Source organism: Macaca thibetana, chromosome 3, assembly GCF_024542745.1.
Source record: "Macaca thibetana thibetana isolate TM-01 chromosome 3, ASM2454274v1, whole genome shotgun sequence".
NCBI lineage: Eukaryota > Metazoa > Chordata > Mammalia > Primates > Cercopithecidae > Macaca > Macaca thibetana.
This window is the reverse complement of record NC_065580.1, coordinates 63,428,896-63,446,910: the sequence shown is the minus strand read 5'-3', so window position 1 is coordinate 63,446,910 and position 18,015 is coordinate 63,428,896. Positions and strand designations below refer to the sequence as shown.

The window sequence follows — 18,015 nt, the reverse complement described above, 5'->3', positions numbered from 1 at the left end:
TTGTAAGCTCCAACTGACTACATAAAGCACTCTGAGCTTTCACTTGAAAACTGGCAAGTCATAGAGAATGACTTTGGGAGTGTGACACACTTAGAAGTCCCAGGAACAACCCAGTCCTGTCATGTGTGCCTGCCTTGCTTGTACTGTTGTCCACACTTGATCCTTAATTGCATTTATAGTTACATATTTGGTTCTTAATTCCAAATGTTCATAGAAAAAAAAAAAGGTAGTTAAGGAAGTCTATAGCCTTTAACAAAATCATTTTGAATGCAGTTTTTATTATTTACCATGTGAATACTCATTTGGATATTTCCAAAATGGGTTACTAATGATGTTTAAACTTTATGTTTATTAGAGGGTCATATTATATTATATTTTTGTTTTCTTTTCCTAAAATGGAACTGAAAACTGATTTTTGCAAGTAAATTTTCACCATCATTTTGTTTAGTTAATTCATTAGTTAATCAAGTAATTTGCTGCTCTCCTCATTTCTGGAAAAATCACCTGTGATTATTGATTATCTAATTTTTTTTTCTGCTTTTGTATAAATAAATTAAAAATAGTTTTAATGAAAGACTGATGGAAGGTCATAAAATAATTGTTCTCACCAGAGTAAGAAACTCTATATTTTAATGCGTGTTATAATATAAACAAAACAATAGAAAAATAAGTAAGTCCTTACAATGTTGTGAAAGGGATGCTAAAAAAAGAAAACAAAAGACAAATCTGTTCCAGCATGCCTAGCACCCTAGAGGATACCTCAGTCATGCTGATTGCTGAAAATCTTTGGTTTTCCTTTTGTCTTACAGAAAGAATGTGCTAATTTCATCAAGGTACTTAAGGCATATAATCAGACTCACTTGTACGCCTGTGGAACGGGGGCTTTTCATCCAATTTGCACCTACATTGAAATTGGACATCATCCTGAGGTAAAGCTGGCTTTTAAAAAATTATGTTTGTCCATGACCCCTTTCTATTCAAAATGCTTCATTACTAATTTCTTCAGTTCATTTTGCTTCTGGTTCACTATTCAGTGGGACCTACTTCAAATTCAGATGCTGTTATTAATTTTAATCTGTGAATGCAAAAAGAATGAGAACATCACTCAACAAAAACTAGGGAGCAGGAGGAAGGAAGGAAGAAAGCATTTGTTTTCACCCTGGATTAGAGTCCAATCCATTTTGCATGTGCAGCAGATGTCAGCAGGCTGAATGTTCGGTGTTTTCTCCTTCATTTGTATATTGCCAGCTTTCTCCTCCATTTCCATCCTCAGCCAGAAGTGTCTGCCACCAGTTGTTTTCTTCTGCCTAGGGATTAAGAAAGGATGCCATACATTTGCACAATGATCTGGTCTCAGGTTTGACTCACATTATTCACATTTGTATTCTTGCTTGGCTAAGCTTTGATTTTATATTTTTGATTATTATTTTGGAAGTATGGGAAAGAAAAAATGTTTTTTTTTTTAATCTCTCTATTCCTTGTAAAGATGTTTTAGTGAGGAAATTATGTACATTTAAGTAAAAATCAAGATAAAGAAAAAGTTGCTAATGTTGAAAGCAGTTTGGTGAATCTGGCTTATCAATAGACTTCAATTATAAACCCTCTTGTAATTTTTGGCATGAAATCCTAAGAGGAACAAAAGTGTTCACGTGATGAGAAAATCATTGGTGACAGAATTTTCTTCAAAACTGGAACTCAGAAATACTCAACAAATAAAGGACTTATTCTTGAAATATTTCTGATATCCTAAAGATAAAATAAAATTGACATGGTATTCACTTCTTTATAACTTAAACTTTAGACTCTCTCCCTAAATTTCATAAAGTGTCGCAAAGTGATATGTCTTTTGACCCAAATGAATTAGAAATCAAAATAGTTTGTTATATCTTCTTTGTATAAGAAATCACCTTAGATATTATGCAGTTTCTAGACTAAACACAATTATTTTTTCTTCTTGATGAACCAGGGAAGACACATTCCCAAGATCTCACTAGTTGGCAGTATCTCTTCATCCTATTTCCCCAACCATATCCTTCCTTCTTCTCTTTTTTATAAGCCCATATGTATATTTATGCTGACAGACTGAAGAGTTTTTTTTTTTTTTTTTTTTTTTTTTGAGACGGAGTCTCACGCTGTCGCCCAGGCTGGAGTGCAGTGGCGCGATCTCGGCTCACTGCAAGCTCCGCCTCCCGGGTTCCCGCCATTCTCCTGCCTCAGCCTCCTGAGTAGCTGGTACTACAGGCGCCCGCCACCGCGCCCGGCTAATTTTTTGTATTTTTAGTAGAGACGGGGTTTCACTGTGGTCTCGATCTACTGACCTTGTGATCCGCCCGCCTCGGCCTCCCAAAGTGCTGGGATTACAGGCTTGAGCCACCGCGCCCGGCGACAGACTGAAGAGTTTTAAGTAAAAAGCAACTTTAGGACAGGCAATTCTACTGATGTTGCTTGTTTTACATTGATTAAATTGGGGATAAATTTATGCACATGGTACTGGAGACTTTGTACATGTAATTTGTTTTAGCACCTGATTTAGTCACTCTCTCTTTGCTGTCTTCTCAACCAATTCTTATTGTAATACATCAGTTGTCCTAAAGCTTGCGTGCAAGGCAATTGTCTCACTTTTCTATATTCTGAAGGTAGCTCTAGAGAACCCCCTCCACATGATATTGCACTTTTTACATGAGTCATGGTATTGCACTTTTTACATGCATCAGGAATTATGCTCTACATGATTGGCAATGGAATCAGGAATGTTGACTTTTGTGTGTGTGTGTGTGTGTGTGTGTGTGTGAAATGAAGTCTCGCTCTGTTGCCCAGGCTGGAGTGCAGTGGCGTGATCTTGGCTCACTGCAACCTCTGCCTCCCAGGTTCGAGCAATTCTCCTGTCTCAGCCTCCCAAGTACCAAGTAGCTGGGATTACAGGTGCATGCCGACATGCCTGGCTAATTTTTTGTATTTTACTAGAGACAGGGTTTCACCTTGTTGCCCAGGCTGGTCTCGAATTTCTGAGCTCAGGCAATCCACCGACCTCGGCCTCCCCAAGTGCTAGGATTGCAGGCGTGAGTGACAGAGCCCAGCAGGAATGCCGAACTTTTAGCACAAATTAGCAGAAAGGACCTGGACTTTGGTGTCGCATCTGTCTTCAGATCTTGCTCTACAACTTACTAGCTGTGGAGCACTGGAAATATTACTTAACTTCTCTGAGACTCTGTCTCACACATGCAACACAAGCTAAAAACAATCTTTTGATTCTCGGGGTCTGTATATTTTAAATGCAAGGTTAACTTATCACCTCTAACTGCCTTCTACCGCTCTGAGCACAGTATGACCCATTGACTTTTTTTTTTTTTTGTCCCTGTAGAAACTCAAGGAGTTTTAATCCCACCATTGTTAAAAGCATATCTGCTAGCCTCAGACTGCAGAGCTTGCATTCAACCTCAGCTTGGTACTAGCTGCTTAATCTGGTGCAAATTATTTACCTCCTCTGTATCTAAGTTTCTAAGCTAGAAATTTTTAAGGAAAATGGTCTGTACCTCATACAGTTGTGAAAGTTAAACATTGTCTAATGGATAATAAGGGCTAAAAAAAAGTCAATTAATATTAGAAACTATAACTATTTTAAAATACAAGTCTATACCTGTTTAATACAAAATATAATTCTGCATCACAGCCTAAAACCTGTGTTGCTGTTTTGCTTAATAGCAGTTGTCACTTTGCCTCTTAAATGTTTCTCACTTCATCAGAGATTGTAAATTATGGCACTGGATTCTCATGGCTGCCGGGTGATTCTGCACCTTTCTTAATTTCCCCTTTTTAAATGCGAGGCTTACATGATGTTGATGGTCATTTAAATTAAAACGCCATATGTTATCCTTGCATTTTTATCATTTTCCCGAAATGTTGATTTTTGAAGTTGAGATTTTAACAGAGTTAACAGTCTATTTCCTCTTCCACTCATCAACTACTCATTGCTGCCCTATGGGTGGGCCGCCGGGGAAATGAAGAGGTACAGGTTCTGGAGCCAGGCCATTTACCAGGATTTCCTCTACCCAAATAGCCAATATATAAAGCTTCCTGTCCAAGCATTCTGAGGTGGAAGATTGAAATGCGAGTATTTTCCTGAGACTCTGAAACTCACAGGCTTTGAGAGAGGTCCTCCTTCAGAAGCTCAGTGATTTTGATTTGCATGATAACTATAGATTGTGAAATGCTGTTCCAGACTGTTTAGGGGATCAGAAGTAAGATGATTATGCAATTACCTGGGGAATTTGAAGCAGTCTAGACAGTCAATCTATGAAATTCTGGAAAAGATATTATCAATATAGCTTGTCTAGACTACATCAAATTTAATTTTCAATGCTTAAGCTGCCTTAAGAGAGAATCTGCTTTAAATTCATCTATATTATACTTAAAACACTACCTTTGGATTTAAATTGTTATGCTGTTTGTGAAGTTGAAAAAAAGAGACAGTGTATACTTCGTACTATTGGGAGAAGACAGTAAGAGAAAGATCGGGAGAGTGAGAAATAAAATAGCAATCGAAACAGAGGCCAGGATTATTGGCTTAGAGTTCATAAACTCTCACAGAGTTTGAATATATCAACTTCTTTTCTCAAGGACAACTCTTCAGATAAAGAACCCATTTTTCTCCTAAATTCTAGTTTAGAAGTTGTGTATGTACTTTGCTATTACCTGCCCCACTCAAAATGATGAAAGACTAATCTCCTTTTAAAATTTTGTCTAGACATATTACAAATAATTTTATCATAGAAAAAAAGACATTTCATTTGTTGCTTCTATTAAGACTTTTATGGACATTTAAACATTCAGTTTTTTCTTTGCAGTGCTCTTCCTTTTAAAACAACTTATCATCTTACATTCTGTTTTCAAGAATGTTGCAATTCCATTGTCAGAAAATGACATTATAGACTTAGCATCCTATATGGCTGAATGCCCCAGAAGTAAAAACATCACTTTGAAGGAAATCAGGGCTTACTTAATTATTTAATAGTTTTGGATCTTATAGGAGGAAATTAATAGCTCCTTTAAAGTAATAATACAACCATTTGCAAAATAACCTTCAGTTTCGTCCTCTAGTTATGAAAATAGACCTTTTACCCTTCAAGTGTTTTAATAGCATACAATCATGAGTTGTTTAACAACAGAGATAGAATCTGAGAAATATGTCCTTAGGCTATTTTACTGTTGTGCAAAAATCATAGAGTGTACTTACACAAACCTAGATGGGATAGCCTACTATATACCTAGGCTATCTGGTGGAGCCTATTGCTCCTAAAGCTGTAAATCTGTACAGTACGTTACTGTACTGAATATTGTAGGCAATGTGTAGCATAATAATAAGTATTTGTGCATCTAAACATATGTAAACAGAGACAAGGCTTTCCAATGGCTATGAGGTCACTACGCAATAAGAAATTTTTAGATCCACTATAATCCTAGGGGCCTACCATCCTATATGCCGTTCATCATTAACCAAAATGTTATGTGCCACCTGACTATATTTACACTCCTGAATAGCGTATTGCAAAATCTACTTTTGCCGTATCATGAATACCTCCTGACCACACACAGTATGTCATTGATTGCTGTCTTAAACAGATTTTCTCTTTCCTGTGGTACATTTGGGAATTGGTAGACCTATTAATTAACTCCAGTTCTGTAAGATATGTGTCAATCAATTCTTGGGTATCTTCCAATAACACTTGACACTGCAGAAAACTCCCGGTGAGGTCACATACGTCATACACATGTGTGTGTTTATCATAAAATGCTTGCAGAGTTCATGGAAAAAATGATTTAGAATTAGAGTACAGATGAGTCTGGAGTTTAAGCTCTCAGCATCCATGCCATTGAAATGAAAAGCGTGAGTCATCCTTGACAGGCAGAATATTCCCAAATGGCTTACAGTATATGGTATTTCCCCTTCAAATGTACATCTGTTAATAAAACAAAGTATGAATTTAGAAGTACAGATTTTCGAAGACGTCTCTGGATGTTTTCTCAAATTCCAAATGGGTCTTTTCTACTTACTGGCAGGAAATCTAAAAAAAAAAAAAAAGAAAAGAAAAAGAAAAAAGAAAGAAAAAAAGAAAAAGGCAGGCACAGATGAGAGCTGAATTGTATTAACTCCATAAATACTCTCATAATGTCATGATTGCGATTTATGATAGAACTAAAGGGACATTAATAAATGCAATGAGGCTTAATGGCTATCTCTAAGGTCATTTCCACAATGACAACCAATATATCTATATAAGAAATAAAATGTTTTGTCTGGTTCTTCCCTTCCACTAGAAATAGGAGTGTGCTCTGATGCAAAACTTTGAATCAATCCTCTTAGTAACAGTCCCCCAGGCCAAAATGTTATTTAAGTACGAGGTAATGCTCTGTCGACTAATTTATTCATCTAATCTAACCCAATCTAGTTGAGTTACTTCTTTCAATTTATTATACTATTTAGTCCAATGAAGAGCAAGTTTATTTCTACGAATTGGTACTGGAGCTGAGAAATTCAGATATCTTGGGAAAATAATGAGGAGGTGCTTTGGGGTAGGTGTATCATCTTTCTGAGATCTTACATTGGAGTCTGTATTTATTTTGTAGCACACTAGCCTCAGTGAGAAAAGTTGAGATTTATTGACAACTCAACTGCTCAGTGTCTCCATCAGATGCAGCGTATCCCTCATTTGCACTACGGACCCGAGCCAAATGTGATTAGAGTTAAGTCCATAGTGGTTTCTAGGTTTTTCTTTCCTAATCTTTCAATACTGGAATCATGTTGGAAGATGGACTTGTAAAAGTTACTATGCTTAATAAAGGACACCATCATTTATATTCAAAATTAAATTTTAAAATGATCTGCTCTTTGTACTTGAGGAGAAGCTTTACAGTTAATAAATTCTGAGATAACTCACTAGTGTATTTTTGCATGAACTGTTAAAGTTCTAAACTCTAAATATTATCAGTAAGACTATTTCTCAAAATTAATAGAACTAGTGCTTAAGTGAGGGAGTAAGGTGACCTAAGTCATAATTTGAAACAAGAAAAAATTTTAAAATGCTAAAAAAAAGATACCAAAATCCAAATGAACATCCTTCACACCCTTAATTAAAATGTTTCAAGGCAGCGTTTTATATTTTGACTTGATTTCCCCGAATATTTGATATATAAACCCCATAGTTTTGAGATTAACATTCATTTATCCTGTACCACTTGTTTGCTCAATTGTAAAGTTTTCTGATACTAGTTGACAGTCTTTTTTCCCCTAAAAACAGTGACAGATACAAATGGAAATGTTAGCATTAAATTCTTACCTTGAAGGATATTTAGTTTTGTGTTTTAGCACATATAGCACACCTATTGCCAGGTAAAGTATTTGGACAAATTTAAACGGTTTTTCTAAGGCCATATTGGTGCAATAATGCCCTTCTCAATCACCTGTTAAAATAATATATTATCTATAGTACTTTATGTCTTAGTATCTGTGCTGCCGAAGCGAGCACTATAGTATCTGATTTTTGAATGACTTCTTTATTCAACAGAAATCAGTGCAGATAAGGGCTACATCATATACAGTTAATATTAAGCATAAACATGTTTTCCCATTCCTTGTAGACTAATACCTGGTTTGGATCAAAGCTCCTACATTTACTGGGGTGAGACAGTTACTGGAGTTATTTATCTCCTACTTACTCTTTCTCATAGATGATTCTCACTCTTTCTCTTTTGATTGATTCTCTTACACACATTTCCCATATAACCTACTTTAAGAGGAAATTTCTATTCATCAAAGCTTCCATTTATTTGTTATAAATATTAAATTTACAAAAACATGAAGAACAACACTAAATCCCATTGCCTGTTCACCTGTTTGGTACTTTTTCATCTCCTTTTCATTCTCCAGGCATCATGATCCTTCTTTTACCTCTCGACTCTAGTTCTATGTTTTATTTTTGTTTTCATTTTTTATCTCTTTGTCTCCTTGTGTAAATAATTTCATTTTAAAACCAAAGTTTAAGAGTGGAAATACAGCTTGAGTCTGCAGATGAGAAAGAAGGAGTAAGTTTGTTATTTCTTAAAAATGTAAGAAAAGTAGCATAACAAACTTAGACTGAATTTCCTGAAATCAGAATACCTTCATCTCCTCCTGCAGTGTGTTTCTAATAAATGGAATCAGTAAGTTATCTCTTAGTCTTGTTTTTAAATGTGATGATTTATTCTGATAATAATGTAAAAAATGATGTAAGCACATTCTAAATTATTTGGATGGCTATCCCATAGTCATAATTTTTTTTTTTTTAATTTTAGTGCCCTCATTTGCTTGAAGCTTGTGATTATTTAAATGCCAAAAATGCTCCTTTAATGGTATTGAGCTAATGAGAAAGAAACAAAGCCTGACTCGATATGCAAATGCTATACTCTGCCAACTAAGGGCTAAAGTAAGGCCAGAGTGCACAGTATGAAGGAAGATTTTGCTGTGGTTGAAAAAGAGAAAAATGGTGCGAGAATTAAATCATCCCAGAGCACAGGAAAGTTTAATTGGCAGCCTCAGTGACTGTAGCTTCTGGGCACTAGGACTATGTTCACACAGCAAAAATGTATTTACTTTTCAGTATACATAGCAATGTCATTGTCACGTTACATTACTGTAATTAATTTTGATCGGATTTGTTTTCCAATTTTGTTGGTATTCAATTTTAAATATAAAGAGCATATACTTAGTTGCTGTTGAAAAAACCCATACAATATGTAGTAACTCTGACAACATGCTAGAAGACACCTTACAAGTGTTTTTAAAAAGATAGTGTAGGCTGGCCACAGTGACTCGCCTATAATCCAGCACTTTGGGAGGCTAAGGTGAGCGGATCATATAAGGTCAGGAGTTCGAGACCAGCCTGGCCAACATGGTGAAACCCCTTCTCTACTAGAAATACAAAAATTAGCCAGGTGTGATGACAGGCATTTGTAATCCCAGCTACTCTGGAGGCTGAGGCAGGAGAATTGCTTGAACCCGGGAGGCAGAGGTTGAGTGAGTCAAGATTGCGCCACTGGGCAACAAGAGTGAGACTGTTTAAAAAAAAAAAAAAAAAGATAATGCAATCTCCTTTTCTGTGTTCACACCAGAGGATACTCTCCTTGCCCTAATTTTATAGCCCTGGTCTATGGGTCCCGATGGCTCTCTGCTGCTCCAGACTTAGCACATTTGGTCAGTATAGCTTTAATTCTGCTTTTCTCCTTACTGGATTAATGTCTCATTCAATTAGAACATGTAGATCATTGTCTTCCACAGTCAAAGTCAGATAGCTTGTGGTTTAAAAAAATGACTAAAACTCATATGTCATAATAGAAGCATTACCATGATTTGTAAAAAATAAGTCAAGAAACTCTCTTAAGGCAGATAAGTAGAAAAGCACACTTTAATAGTCACACTTTTATCCTAAATTAGCATCTTGAAATAAATTGTATGAGTTGATATCACTAACACAAATTCACACAGTTTATTGGTGATAGGGCATAGACTAGTACTCTTGTTTAAAACTTCATTTTTGTCATTTCCATTAGAGTCTATCAAAGTTAGGGTTTTCTAGAACACCTCTGTTCAAAGGCAGTATAATGCTAGCCTCATATGTAATTTTAGCTTTTCTAGTAGCTATATTAAAAGGAATAAAAATAACCACAGGTGAAATTATTTTTAATATATTTATTTTAACTCAATATATCCAAAATAGCATTTAAATGTGTAATGAATATAAAATTGTTAATAACATTGACATTATTTTTGTACTGCCTTTGAAATTTAGAGTTTTTGTGGGACTTATAGCTCAAATAAATTTAGACTAGTCTCATTTCCCATGTTCCATAGCTTCATTTGGCTAGTGGCTCCCGTATAGGACAGCTCAGTCCTACAAGGTAAAGCAAAGATAGAATACAGAATGACAGGTGATCATCATATCTACATGAGCATTTGTGTAAAAATCAATATCCGATAGATGAAATCCAATATTGTTGCTTATGATAATATTCTTTAACCTGTTTTACATGTACCCAACAAAACTGAATGAAATCTAGTGGTTAGAACTAATTGGAGTATAACTCAGCAAAGCTGGCATGTTGCACAATTGAACTTGTGTTATATTGTGTTATAGTTGCACAGTGGTTTTAACGTGATGGTAAATTTTCAAATCATTTTATGGTGAAAGATTCAAATATTGCATAATGTCAGTTGACATTCACCAATATACAAATATGGGGAAAGAGTCCTTATTCAAGAGAAGAGAAAAAAAATGTTACTCTGGAATAGTGAAAAGGGGGATAATGATGTCATAGCTTTGTTTGTATCCAAAGTTATGGAACTCCTCTTGTTATCCATGACGTTTCATGAAAGCTTTTGTGCTTTTGGTTTGGAAAGGACCTAACCTTATGGATCTAACAGTTTCGCTGTAAGAGCATACACATGCAATTATAACAAGCCAGAAGATATATCATAATCTAAGTTGCTGAGATGTGTTTGTACTGATATAAATGCAATTGCAATGTAAAGAAAAAAAAAAAAAAGACATCATAGGGTACCATGGGGAAGCAGTCTGATTAGTCTGCTGTATCTTTGTGTTTAATGTCAGCATTGCACCATGATTCTCCTACAGGATGAGAGCTGGGGAAGTAGAAATAGTAGGGACTTGGATGAGAATCAGCATGAAGTAATGAGACTAGCATTGAGGTCAAAAAGAAAAGCATCATGAGCAAACCTTCTGCAATAAAGGTTTTATTACATATATTTGAGAGAGTACTAGAAAATAATGGAGGCTTAACATTCATCTCTATGTTTCTTCAGGTTTGAGGCTACAATACTGCTCAACTGCAATTAACAATGCCCAGATGACCTTGGAAGCAATTTGTGTTCACATGAATGATTCAGTAGTGATAAAATAGCTTTAATAAAAACCTAGGAATATTTTTGCTTAATTTTCTAATATTAATGGTAAGGAATAACAAACACAAATATCTTCCCTCAAAGGGCTCACATAGAAACAAATATCTAACTTCAGCGTTGGTAAAGACATCTGCAATAACACAAATCATACTCAACTAATAGTGATTGAACGATGAATATATATCCTGTACCTTAAAAGTATTATTTTACTTAATTATCATAAAATCTGATGAGGTAGCTACTCTCAGTATCTTCATTTTACTAATGAGAAAAGTAAGGTTTTTCACGATCGTTTTGTAATAGACCCGAGGCAAGCATGCTGTTAAGTAGTTCATATCTGAATCCAGAACCTGCGCCTTTAAAAGGAAATTCCAGGACCAAACAGTAGGAGAAGAAAAGTAAAATGATTAGTTCTAGTTTAGAGGACTATGTCGGAGTGATTTTTTTCTCCTGGATTTATACTTCAGAAATACTGAGTGCACACTTCGTTTGGACAAAGTGATGAGTGTAAATAAAGGAACACTTGATGAGGTAAACAAAGGCCATCTTATTCGACCTGGATTTTGGAAATGGATAAGGTATTGATAGATTTGGAAGACAGACAGGCTATGGGAACAGCGAATGGAAGGAGAAAACATAAATGATTGTAGTCCAACAGGGAAATGGCAAATAGCCCAGTGTGCATAGAGTTTACTGCTTTTCAAAAAAAGGAGACGAGAAAGTTAGGATCAAGTTCAGTTTAGGGAAGCTAGTCAAGAACCATGCAAGTTTTCAGCAAGACACAGCCACTATTGCCATGATTCACTTTGAAACATATTTCTGGCGTAAATATGGGAGAAAAATTAATAGACATATACATAACATCCTCTTTTGAGGCTATAGCAACAGTTCAGTAGTGACATGATAAGACTCTATTCTGATATTGACTGAAAGATGCTGCATAAAGTTACAATTCTCAAATGAAAACATCAAGATATCTGAGTAATAACCAGATCTCATAAGCCATTAGATGAAATATAACTGAGGTGATGACACTGTTTAAACTCCTCATTAAAAAAGAGTTTACAATTCTTTTGTGAATTAGTCAAACTTATTTTATAGCCTTTTGTGGTTCATGCACATTTAATTTTAACTCCTGAGCCTGCAAATAAGCTGCATTAAGCTGCATTTACGTTGTACATAAAACATTAAGCCACTATAGGCAAAATTATGTGAATTTTGCATTGATAGCATATCACAAAGAAGAGTTTCTCCGTACTTGTGAATAAGGAAAATGCTATTTTGGGGAATGTATATGTGAAAATAATTCAAATGCACTTTTCTTAAAAAAAAAATTCAAAACACAAAAATCAACTAAACAGAAAGAAAAAAGATTTAATATATAGCACTTAGAAACAGTGAATTTTAACATCAAGACTCACTAAGCTATGCTTTATTTATACTTCTTTACTATATTACAGCTTATAATAATTATGTGAATTTTTAATGAAAATGTAATTCCTAATTAATCTCTGATTATTCTATCCAATTTATCTTCTGCTATAACTATTGCCCATGATTGTTGTTATTACTTTTATTACTATTACAGGCTATTATTGTAGGCATGGTTGATAGCTTTATCAAAATTATATAATTTGATTTTAATAATTCTGTGAAAGAAGCATTATCTCAGTCTCTCAGTTGAGGAAACTAAGGCTCAGGGAGGTTCAACATGTTACATAGCATCACACAGCTAGTAAATCATCTGTCCTCATACCCGTCATAACAAATGGCCTCTCTAATGGCATCAATATTATACCCCTTTGAGATTATGCTATATGATGTGCTTATTAGTACTTAGTTCTAAACACTCTCAAAACTTTGAATTTCAAATCAAATCTATCACAATTTGCATTATCAAGTAGCATTATTAAATTACAAGTAACATTATTAATGCTACTTCTTGAAAGTAGCATTAAATTCTTCATGCTGAAATAGTGACAGTGTATGTCACCTTGGTAAAATTCCTTGGCAGTGGCAAATTCACAGAGTCCTTTAAAAGATTATGGTAATAACATAAACTGGAGTTATGTTTTAATAAAACTAGTACTAAGATACCCCACAAAACAGTTATTTTGTTACTACTAATTATCTCCGTAGAAATTCTAGGGACTGAGCAAAGATAAATGAAACCCACCTATCCTTACATCTACCGGGACAAGAAGAATTGTAACATGTATTACAATCAGAGAAAAATGTAATTATGTTTTTTACCAAGAGGAAAAAGTTAGGATTTGTAGCATTAATACACATATGTTTGAAATAGAGTACTTATCGGCCGGGCGCGGTGGCTCAAGCCTGTAATCCCAGCACTTTGGGAGGCCGAGACGGGCGGATCACGAGGTCAGGAGATCGAGACCATCCTGGCTAACACAATGAAAACCCCGTCTCTACTAAAAATACAAAAAAAAAAAAAAATTAGCCGGGCGAGGTGGCGGGCGCCTGTAGTCCCAGCTACTCGGGAGGCTGAGGCAGGAGAATGGCGTAAACCCGGGAGGCGGAGCTTGCAGTGAGCCGAGATAGCGCCACTGCACTCCAGCCTGGGCGACAGAGCGAGACTCCGTCTCAAAAAAAAAAAAAAAAAAAAAAAAAAAAAAAAAAAAAAGAAAATAAAAATAAATGTTTTCCAACTCTCATTCAAAGTAAGTTTACCAATGAAGCATGTCCTTTTACTTTTTCCTAATATTTTGATCGTGTAATATTTCAAATACACAGAAACATCTGAATACCAGTATACTATCAACGAATTATAGATACTCAAAGAATCAGCAAATACTTAATTTTATATGGCATAAATTATTATTAAATATCAGAAGATGGGCATACTCTTTTTTCTATTATTTCTAATGTAAATGGGCCTTTTCAAGCTATCCTTAGCTGTAAGAATATTGAAATATTACCTTTTTTTTTCCCCAAAGGCTATGTTTTACTCTAATTTTGTACTTATGAATCTTTGGAAATTCCAGCAGGAACAAATGCATTTGGAGAAATTTATATTTATGTGAAGGTTCATCCTTTAATCATTGCGTGAAAAAAGCAAATGCCATAGATATTCAACTTTCATTGAATGCAATTATTTTTATCCTTGCATATTTTGCTATTATTCTTTAGTAATTTAAAATCTATTTCTGTAAAAATGATAGAATATTTGGTAATACTACACAAATACAGCTTTAAGATTTATACATTTATAGGTGAAAAATAATATTACTTCAAATTATCAGAAATCAAACCACATCCATTGACTACTTTCCATTTTGGTTTTATCTTTATTTTCCAGTCTGCCATTTTAATTCCATTGTGTATCTTTGGTCCCTGAAAGCAATCCCAGGAATTGCTGAGTGGTTAAAAAGCGAGTCTAATGGGATCTAAAATCAATTCGCAAGTCTGCCACTGATTCATTGTGTGCCTTTTGCTGCCACTGAAATGACATTAAACCAGTCTCTTAAACCAGCATTTTTATACCTCTGTATTTTTGTTGTGATGAAAAAATACTTATCTATTCACTATGCATGTACACTAAAGAACATAGATTACTGATTGATAAATATTAGACTACTTTCTGTTTCAATCAGTTACCTCACTTGAGATTAGCACAAAGCTTTACACAGAGGCTTAAAAGTCTGTATTTTTCTTGTGTTGCAAATGAGGTTTTGTATACGTGCCAGGGTTCAAGATCCTTTTAAGTGCTTTTCTTCTGGCAAATTTGTCTTCTTCTGATTTATCTTTGGTTGGCATTTCATAACTGTCTTACCTCATATTTAAATTGCTTCACCTGGAACAGATGGATGCTTGGCGTCCCACATTTACTTGCCCTTTGCTGGCCTCAATCTTGGGGACAACTGTAACCTTTGCCTTTAAGAATCCTTATTCTTGTCACGCTAGATAGCATTCCTAGGTACTACCCTGACACCAGATCAAACTTTTCTAACTGCAATATGGAAACATTTTAAAATTCATGTTAAAATTGCACAGTATCTTAGACATATGTAAAAATATTTTATTTTCTAGAAATGTATAATAATTTATCTAACAGAAGAATGGGAACAATTTATGTGAGTGGTAAACAAAATATCTTAATTTTTTATCATATGAAAATCCAGCAAAATAGAAGTGACTTGTGTACCTGCTTTTTGGGGTGCATCAGAAGCAATCAGTAATTTCCTGTATGTGAATTCAAATCAACTTCAAGTAAAATGAAAAGACAAAATGAAATGATGTGCTTGACACATAACTGACAAAAAGTTTATCCTATTTACTTTTCTATCTTGTATTTAGAAAAGTCTAAAAGATTTAATAATATCCTAAGACACAAATGAAAGTTATTTTCAACTAATGCTTCTAAGAAAATAATTTTCATCTGGAATATTGTAGTGCAAAAAATTAATTTGTAAATTTTTATCTACTCATAACTCCTTATGCTTAATGCAATACTGAACACAATGCTCAACAATATATGGTATTTTACTTTGAGAAAAACAGATGTCCAGAGAAAAGCTGTGGCCAAAATTTCCATAAAATTCTTGCTAAAAAATATGTTTATAAAATACTATAGCTTTCAGTTACTGTACAGCTTCTCTAGTTCCTATCCTTCCCTTTATAATATAAAAAATTTAAACTCGAATTAGTTAAAAAGTATCTTTAAATCCCTCGGCTATTTAGTGGTAAGAGCTGAACTTAAGCTCAATTCTCTTGACAGCTAATTCAGAGTCTTTTCCATTATGTTACATTGCCTTCACTCTCACTGCCAAATGTTTAAAAGGAAATGAAAGCCACAATTTTCCATGTACCTCAAGATGTTTATAAGGTTTTGTATTCAAAAATCAAAATAAATTGAATGTTCATTAGTAACATTTAATAATTATTGTTAAAATACAGTTGTCTTTTACCTCTTCATGCATAAATGGTCTGATTATAAACTATATTATGTAATTTCAGGGAAAATATTTATTATTTCTTTTATAAAAATAGTATTACTTATTGAAAATGAATCAACTGCCAAATCAAAGTAGACAAAATGTGAATATTGTTTCAATACTTTAGGAACTATTATTTTCATTAAAGTAGCTGGATATAAGGTGATTTCTATCAGTTGAAGCAGTCAACACATATCAAATATTATCAAATAAAATAATTAGAAACATTAGAGAAGCAACCTGAACACAGGAATCATGCAAAATTTCACACACATACCTCTGCATTCAGTGGACAAGAATGACTAAATGCTTTGATCTCCCCTGAATAACATGAAAGAGGAAAAGAAAAAAAAAAGCAACATCTGTTAGAATAAAGGTTTAGTGAACAGAATGGAGACTACTTGACATAAGACATAAGGCACGAAAAAAAAAAGATAAAATGCATAAGCCAAGTTATTTATAGCCTCAGACCTTACTAGTCAAAAGAGATAAAGTCTGACTTAGAAAAAAAAATTGAAATAAATGCAGTTAGATTTATGTTTAAAGTAGGTAAAAATCCAGAAGTGAGTTTCTTAAAATGTTTTCAATGGGAATATATATATATACACACAGCACTATATATATAATTATATATAATATATAAATATAATTATATAATATACAATACATATAATTACATATAATGCAATATATATAGAGATCCACAGCATATTTATTTATATACATTATAAATTACATATATACACTATATATTGTGTGTGTGTGTTTTTACTCATGGTGTGTGACAATATCTTAGACAAAACTATGAAGGTGTTATATAAACAATATAATTAATGTTAGACTGATTGGATATATATTTGTAATGTAGGCTTCAATCAGTTTTCCACTTAAGGAAATAAATGTCTGCTATGGGAAAGGTGATTCCTTTGAAGTGGATCAGTTCTATATACAAATGTATTTACCTGGGCATTGTCCATCTCTCAACTACAGCTAATACTCAAAGCAAAAATATTTCAATGGGCAATTAATAAATTTGATGTACTTTCAAGTTTGTGAGCTTTTGTGTTGCAAAGTGTGTTTTAGTTGTTAACGGTGGTGGTGTTTTTTTTTTTTTTTTTATTTTAGAATCAGTGTCATATTATGGTGTCAGAAACATAGATTCCACTATCACATAACATAGTATTTTCTAAGATTTTGAATGCCATAGCTGCAGTTCCCAATCTTATATCTAGCAGATGATATGTACATATGTGACATTCTTTCATAAGAACACCCATCGTTATATGCATATGAATGCTCTAGAATACAAGTAGATAAAATAATGCCAGCAGAGCTTTAACCTCGAATTGGACTTAATTTCTGTAAAATAATAAGATAAAAAGAATGCTATTGAAAATATATGTAATTTATGTTCAGGAAAACAGAGCCTGTTTAAGATCAGAGAAACTATAACATGGGCAAAAAAAAAAAAAAAAAAGGGCACAAACTTAAGATCTTATATGTAGGGAGAAAGTAATTTAAAAATACAGAAAGAAGGACGTTTGCCTCAAAGATGGTGCCTGTATGTAATGAACTAAGTGTACTTTTCTCCTGGGCAGCAGACCAGAAGTGTAAGCATTACCAAGGCGTATGGTTCCTCTTCGTGAAATAACAATCTTTTTTTTTTTTTTTTTTTTTTTTTTTGAGATGGAGTCTCGCTCTGTCGCCCAGGCTGGAGTGCAGTGGCCGGATCTCAGCTCACTGCAAGCTCCGCCTCCCGGGTTTGCGCCATTCTCCTGCCTCAGCCTCCCGAGTAGCTGGGACTACAGGCGCCCGCCACCTCGCCCGGCTAGTTTTTTGTATTTTTTTTAGTAGAGACGGGGTTTCACCGTGTTCGCCAGGATGGTCTCGATCTCCTGACCTCGTGATCCGCCCGTCTCGGCCTCCCAAAGTGCTGGGATTACAGGCTTGAGCCACCGCGCCCGGCCAACAATCTTAATTGACATCCCACTCTCTCCACCTCTCCCCTCTCTGGCCTGACTTACACTATCCAGTCTGACTTCCACATCAAAGCCAGAACAAACTTCAAAAAAGACAAATGGTAGCCTGGTAGCCTCTGTTTACAGACGT

The 18,015-nt window shown here is 34.5% G+C and overlaps 1 protein-coding gene across 1 annotated transcript in view; it reads left to right on the top strand.

The window, feature by feature from the left end:
• The window catches only part of SEMA3A (semaphorin 3A), a 535,871-nt gene that overhangs the window by 395,034 nt on the left and 122,822 nt on the right, over positions 1–18,015 (top strand). Inside the window, exon 7 of the mRNA XM_050785247.1 lies at positions 810–929. Within this exon, the coding sequence (XP_050641204.1) occupies positions 810–929 (120 nt within the window). The remainder of the gene's footprint in view (positions 1–809; positions 930–18,015) is intronic.